Below are 7,821 nucleotides of genomic sequence, written 5' to 3'. Positions count from 1 at the left end.
CGATGAGGTTATTTTGTGAAAATTCTAAACTGACAATTTTTCTCCATCAACCACCAATTTCACAATCCAAATCAAACCAAAGCCATACCAAATTCATCCTTAAACTGTCTCAACATACATTCATTCATTCTCTACCCCTCTAACCATTCATCACCTAATAATTTAACTTCCAATTATCAATCCACCTAACAATTTCCATTCATAAAATCACCAAATTCTTATTATATTAACAACCAATTCACAATTCAATACCAATTTCAATAATTACCAACCCAATGACAAATCATATCAAATTCTCACATTCCAATCCATCACACTTACCAAGCTTACCTTTCACAGCCTCTGGCCCAAAATCCACAACCACTGGCCCAAAAGTCATCAATTCAACTCATAAATTATAAACAAACAATCCCCAACCAAAATTAAATTTAACAATTCATCAATTACCACATTTCAATTCCATCCAATTACACAATTCAATCTTATTCCTAGGGGCATCTAGCCTTCATGTCACATTATATGGTATTTAAACACTACTAGAAAACTAGTTATTACAGACAGATTTACAGACAGATTTAATCCTTATTACAGACAACTTTTTGGTTACCGACGGATTTTGTCCCTCTGTAAAAGCCCCGTCGGAAATTATTTACCGACGGATTTTTTTTCCGTCGGAAAATTACAGACGAATTTTTACCAGTTACTGACGGATTTTCCCTCTGTAAATTCTCCCTCCATTTCCCGAAGCCGACGAATTTTCCGTCTGTAATTACAGACGGATTTTTCGACAGATTTTCCGTCTGTAATTTGAACTTTGGAAAATCATCTCACACTCTGATTACAGACAGAAAATCCGTCTGTAAATCCGTCAGTAAGGTAAAAAATTTTTTTTTCTAATTACAAAATAAACTTATTTTCATACAAAATAAATATTAATTTAATACAAATTTTTATCTAATTTGTATTCGAATATTTATAATATTTCAAAAAGTAAACAAATTCATCGTATTATCAAACTAAAAGAAAAGTACTATAAACAAGCAAGTCAATATATATAATTCAAAACACAAACAAAATGTATTGATCATCAACTATAATTCCTAGTATATCATCAACATGCTGCTTCTTGTGAAACATTCTGGGTGGCATTAAAACGACAAAGAATGATTGGATGAGAAAAGTTAAACCCCTAAACCAAGCATCTACAGCAACGAATCAGCAGATATCTATATTCTTTCTTTTTCTGCCACTCACACAGGCCCATTCATCCATTTTCGACACTTCTATACCTTCTAAGAATAGTGAATATTTTTGTAATAAGTTCTGGACCTGCATAAGAAAGAAAGGAGATGAATTTAGGAGGAGAATATGATTCGAAGCAATTCCACCAACAAGAATCTGCATTTGGCAGCAAAGAGATAGCTGCATTCCGAATAAAGAAAATCGATAATGAGAATTAATTGAACATTTAAACTACCTGTTCACTTAAGATTCCAGAGAGACCAATAATTGCTCCAAACGTTGCAGAAAAGATAATTTGATCAGCAAGATTTAACAGAGGATTTAAAAGTATATTTGCGATGACCACATCATATTTATCCTTGTGAGTGACTCTGTCTATCTCAAAAGCATTTTCTCCCTCGACAACTCTAGATGGCCAGTCATCCCTGCAGGATGAAGAAGTTTGGCTTGCAATCAAGTGCAGTTGCAGCTTGTCTGGTCTGATGTTATTCAGAGTAGCATTTTCAGATGCTGATGCAATTGCTTGTGAATCTATATCGACTCCAATGGCAAAGGCAACACCAAACTGCAAAAGGTCTATTATTGGTGAATATGAAACTGCAGAAGGTCTAGAATTGATTTTCTGAACTCTCATTTGATTAATTTCTCAACTTATTCTATTACATCAATAATATGCTCTTTCATACTAACTTAATAATTAAACCCTAAACCCTATATAAGGCCCAATAAGTACAGAATATGTCATATCAAAATGTCTCTGAAAATTCATATCTAACATATGTTCTGTCAATTAACCAAAAAAAGACAGTTAAAATATGCAACACTGGTTTTGAAGGATAAAGAGCCTAAAATCAATGAAACAACAACCTATGCATTAAAAGATAAGAAGCATACTTGTTGAGCTAGCTCCCTGGTAGGAGAGAGCACGAGGCAAAAAGAACATTGTAAATTAGAGACTTGGGCAAGGAAAACCATTTGATGAGAAAAACTGCAGCCAAAAACAGAATTCAATAAGCCATTGATTTGCAGTAACAAATACATATATGGACAAACGATACTGATTTCTAACCTTATTGGCAACTGAGATAGGTCTGAAGTAGCTTATTGCTTATTGCAGCAACAAATACATATATGGACTTCTATTCTATTTTATTTTATTTATCTAATCACTAACACAAGTTGCATTAAAGACTTTACACCCACGCCATCACTAACTCTCAATTCCTAAAGGTCTATTAGTATTCTGAGGATCATAGGGTTCACCATAAAAGAAGTCCGGAACAACCACATAGTAACCAGAAGCTGCAATTTCGTCTGCAAGCTTCCTAAACAACAAAAGATGAACAATGTTATTTAGGACAGGAACACATTGAGATGGAAACATAGATAATTGACAATAAGAGCAGATTGAATCAGATTAGCCTCCTGCTTCTATTGGTGGTAAAATTTATCAAAACCTTCAGAAATTTTAAGTGAAAGATAGCGAGGCTTTAATCTTAGCAAGTAACCTCAAACAAGCAAGTAACTCTAACATTTTAGAAACCTAATAATTTCTTACTTCCATTTTAGAAACCTAGCTTCGTCATGAAATTATATTAAGTCTCTTACTTTAAACCAGATAATAATCTTCTATATAGTCAAAATTGAATTTAAAAGCAAGAAGGAGAGTAAGTGATGGGTTTTTTTGGAAAATGAATTCCAAACACACAATCTAACCGGCAAGTGCATCGGGTCACATCAAGTAATAATAACTCACGTGAGTGAGGTCGATCCCACAGGGATTGAAGGATTGAGCAATTTTAGTTTAGTGGTTGATTTAGTCAAGCGAATCAAGTATTGGTTGGGTGATTTGTGATTGCAGAAACTAAATTGCTTGAAATGTAAAGGGAGAGGGGTAGATTGCAGAAAATTAAAGAGCAAAGAAAGTAAATAAGCTGAATCTTAAAGAACAAGTAATGTAAATTGCAGAAACTTAGATTGCAAGAAATATAAATGACTGAATCTTAAAGTGCAAGAAATGTAAATTACTTGAATTATAAAGGGAATTGGGAAGTGGGTTTGCAGAATTTAAACAAGGAAAAGTAAATTGCACTAAACTGAAAAGTAGAAGAAGAATTGAATTGAACCGGATCTAAAACAGAAATGTAAATGAACTTGAAAAACATTAAACAGAGAATTTAAAATGAAAACTCCAGATCTCAGGACCCAAGAGACTAGATAACCGAGTCTAGATCTCAATGCCTTCCTAGATCCAAATGTAGAATTCAATTGCAAGAAATAAAGAAAAGTAAATTGCAGAATGAGTAGAAGAAGAGGCAATGAACAGAAATTGAAATTCAATTATGCAGAAAATTAAACAAGATCCCAAGGTGAGATTGAAACAGAAGTTCTTCAATTCTTCACCCAAGATCCAAAGCAAGAAAAGTAAAGAGTACTAAGCAAGAACAAGGAAGAAGAGAGATCAATTCTCCTTCCCAATTCTCTAGAATTCTAAAGCAACAATTCAAAAATGTAAAGGTGAGCTCTCTACTGTAAGTATGTAAAAATTCTCTCCGGAAGCTCTCTGAAAACTTAAATCCTAAGCTATTTATACACTTTCTTCAAATGGTCTTCAAGCCTTGAATTGGGCCTTTGCTCTTGATGGAATTGGGTTGATAAAAGCCTCTGTTGATTGCTCTTGGAGTTGGAGAGAAACCCATTGTGAACCGGGCCATGAATCATAAAAGCTTGAGTCAAAGTTTGAGGCAAACTTTGGCTCAAGCTTTTCATATCAGCTGCCCCCCTTTTGCTGCTATCAACGTTTGGGCTAAAGTTTGAGGTCAAACTTTGAGCCAAACGTTGAGCCTTCTTGTATGCCTTGTGGCGCCAACGTTTGCCAAAAAGCTTGAGGCAAACGTTGGCGCAAACTTTTGCTCTCCTGGGTGTGTTGATGGTGGCGCCAACGTTTGCCAAAAAGCTTGAGCCAAACGTTGGCGCAAGCTTTTTCTCCCCTGGGTATGTTGGTGTGGCGCCAACGTTTGCCAAAAAGCTTGAGGCAAACGTTGGCACAAGCTTTTGCTTCTTCCAGGGAGATTTCAACTTTTCCAAAAGTTTGAGCTAAAATTTGAGGCAAACTTTGGCTCAAGCTTTTTGTTCTCTCTTGCTCCTAGCCATTCCTTCTTTCTTCAACCTTCTTCAAAGCTCTTTTCCCCTATCATCAATCAACCAAACATATCAAAGCTATGCTCAAAATCATGAGATTGTTATTCTTTCATAGTATATGACAATTATAGCACAAAATCTCATGAAATTGCATTAATTCATCCATGGTTGATTGAATCAAAGGAAATATGAAATTCTACCCAATTGGCTTACTTATGGCTCAAGAAAGTGCATAAAAACAATTGAAAACAAAAGAAAAAGACTAGTGAAACTAGGCTAAGATGACTTGTCATCACAACACCAAACTTAAAGCTTGCTTGTCCCCAAGCAAGAAAGGAATTATGCTCAAAGGTTCTTTTAATTAAGACGGATTGAAGAATAACTTGTAAGGTCCTGTGAGTGAAGTGATTAAGTGACAGTGGGGTGAACTCTAAATCATATGCTCATGCAAGGGCCTCAGTGCTTACTAGTCCTTACATATTGGGGGTCTTAGGTCCTAGGACTTTCATCCAAATGATATCATGGAGGTCTCTCTATAGGTAATCACCTTGAAGCAGCTTATAGTTGCTGTGCTTTGGCCTTGACTCTAAGTGTCATGTCTCAAAGCGGCTCTTTAGATAAGCTTTCAATCAATACTCCTAAACCAGTTGGTTTTAAGGTATTAGGTGTTAAAGCACCCCTAAGGATTTACTTACTCAAACCTCTCTCTTTGACACAATTCGATCACAAGCATTTACTAGGATAATAACTCTTTGAGTTCTTGTTTCTTTTCTTCTTCTCTGCCTAGTAATTGATGCTCAGAGCCTTGGGCCATGTTCTTTTTGTTTTTGTATTTTCTTTATTTTCTTTTGTTTTGTTTGCTGCTTCTTGGATCAATAAATGTTTGAGAATCTCCACAACACTTCTTTGAAATCTATGTCCCGCCTATGAGCTCCCATGCAAGTTTTCATAAGCATGCAACCTCAATACATGATTATACAACTAGAACCACCACTTTTCCTAATCTTTTGCTTGCCTCAAAATTGTTTAATTCCTTAATCCTTCTTTTCAAAGAACTTTCATGTGATGCGTTTTTTGAAATATTGAGTGCAAACAAGTTTGGAGAGTATAGTGTTGTAAATGATCAAGCATCTTGATTATTGAATTGCAGAAAAACTATGCTAGACAGAAGGACAGATAGGGGTATAATATCACTTTTAATCACGGCAATATCTGATAATGAACAATACAACCTTTTGGAGTTTACTTGCTATACTCTTCCTCATCATCATTGCTGGTCTTCACATTCCTCTTTCACCTCTTTGATTGATGATGCTAAATCTTCCAAAAGTTTGTATGGTGCTCTGCAGTGATATTGAAAGTTGCTTGTTCCCCAAGCACTTGAAAAATGGTTAGCATGCATGAATTATTTGTGGGCCTTTGAACTTACTTTGGTGTGGGAACACCAAACTTAGTACCTTGCCAATGGTTCTCATGCATCAGATTAACCATGTGTGAAACTCTTTTTCTTTTTCAAAAGCAATAGAACTAAAAACTAGGAAACAGCAGAATAGTTAACTAGTTCGTCTAGATGCTTGAAGCTAGCATTATGCAGTAGGTGAGAATATATTTTATGATGAAATTTTGGTGAAACACCAAACTTAGAATCTTTCATTCTCCCTTAGATTATTTTGGTGTGTAACACCAAACTTAGCTCCTTGCAACATAGATAAAACTAATTAACCTTTTTATTGAAATAGATATGAAAAGATAGTTACCTCCGGTTGGGTTGCCTCCCAACAAGCGCTCTTTTATTGTCACTAGCTTGACATTTTTCATCCTCGGATCATGGAAGTTGAGGCTTCTGTTGCCTTTGGTTTCCTCCTCTTACTATGGGCTTCCTTTCCTCTGTTTCTTTTTGTGGAATTCCCTTGTTGTGTATTTCTTTGATGATTTTTTCCTTTTCCATAGCCTTCTCACTTTCCTCCATAACTACTTTCCCTTTCAACCCAGCAGCTTTTTCGCTGTTCTTTGGGTCATCTTCAGTGGCCTTTAGGACTATATTTTCCCTCCTCTCGCCCATTTCTGCAAGATGTCTAGCTAGCTATTCCATTTGCCTCTCAATTCTTCTGAGTGAGGCCTCTTGGTTCCTGCTTATCATCTCTTGATTTTTCCTTGCTTCTTCCTGCTCTATTATTATCATCTCTTGAACTTTCACGAACCTTTCCATCATCATTTCTAGAACATAGAGTCTTTGAAAGTTTGGAATTGGTCGTGGTTGTGTTAACTGTGATGGTTGATGAGAGTCATTTTGGGCGAGTTGTAAGGTAGGATGGGGTTGAACATGTGTGTATTGGGGTGGTGCATGATGATTGTTGTTGTGGGGGTGGTTTTTATGCTGGTTTTTGAAGTTGGGATTGTTGCAGTTGAAGTCCCTTGGTCTTTGATTTTGGTTTTCAACCCTCCTCCAGTTGGACTGAGTTCTCCAGGGTGGGCTGTACACATCATTCTGAGACCTATATTGGAATATGCTAGAGGAACTGTTTGGAGAATGTGATTGCTCATAACTTTGTTGCTCATGGTTAATTGCTCCAGAACCTTGTTCAGCTTGATTCCACCCGTAGGAGTTTTGAGTTAGGTTGTACGCATGTACTACAGCAGTTCTCAGCTCATTAATTTTTCTGACCATCATATCTAGTTATTGTAGAGTTTGCTGATGCATCTGCTTGTTTTGGTTCATGACTGCACGGACACCTTCAATTTCCTTCTCTTGTGTGAATGGTTGCACTTCTGCCTCTGGTTTAACAATTCCCTGAGGTGGTTTCAGCTTGGCTAGGAGTTCACTCATTAGTTCTTCCCATCCGATGATGTTTCCTTGTGGGAAAGCTTCAAACCACTGAGCAATGTCGTTCATGGTGACGAGTGGGTGCTTCAAGTTATGGGTTGCATTATCATCTAAGGTGGGGACATTACTACCATGCTGACTGGGATTCGTTGGGTTCTTCTCCATGATCTGCACAGTCATAAATAGTCCAAATGAAGATTGAATACATTCATGTCCAAAATGTGGTTAAAAGGTTTAGCTGACACAATGTATCAAACAGTTGATAGGCTTGAAAGATTAGTAAGAGAGAATTGCTTCTCTCGTATATTCAACAAGCTGAAGTATGAGAATCATACGAAGCCAGAGAAACCAAGAAAACTTCACTTTATTGCTAAAGTGAGGTTTCAGTCAGTTCAAGCAAAAATTCAAACAGTTAGTGGGTTAATCCAAAGTTGGAGAAACAGAAAATAAAAATGCTAGATCTAGATCTCCACTTCACTTAATCATTGTCAATCTATTTCAATCCCCGGCAACGGAGCCAAAAACTTGATGGGTATTTTCGGAAAACGAATTCCAAACACACAATCTAACCGGTAAGTGCACCGGGTCGCATCAAGTAATAATAACTCACGTGA

The 7,821-nt window shown here is 36.5% G+C and overlaps 1 protein-coding gene across 1 annotated transcript; it reads right to left on the bottom strand.

Annotated features, from left to right (window-relative positions):
* Positions 1–1,163: 1,163 nt before the first annotated feature.
* On the bottom strand, positions 1,164–7,387 carry LOC107636609 (uncharacterized). The gene is made up of 5 exons (XM_088484681.1): positions 7,257–7,387; positions 2,458–2,567; positions 1,976–2,025; positions 1,514–1,807; positions 1,164–1,422 (listed from the first exon to the last, which is right to left on the bottom strand). The coding sequence occupies exons 1-5, from the start codon at positions 7,385–7,387 to the stop codon at positions 1,216–1,218; spliced, it is 792 nt and encodes a 263-aa protein (XP_088340807.1). The 3' UTR covers positions 1,164–1,215.
* Positions 7,388–7,821: the final 434 nt, after the last annotated feature.

The sequence above is a fragment of the Arachis ipaensis genome, chromosome B4 (genome assembly GCF_059453495.1).
Source record: "Arachis ipaensis isolate K30076 ecotype BB chromosome B4, ASM5945349v1, whole genome shotgun sequence".
In the NCBI taxonomy this organism is placed as follows: Eukaryota; Viridiplantae; Streptophyta; class Magnoliopsida; order Fabales; family Fabaceae; genus Arachis; species Arachis ipaensis.
The sequence above is the reverse complement of the archived record's forward strand: the minus strand, read 5'-3'. Positions and strand labels throughout refer to the sequence as shown.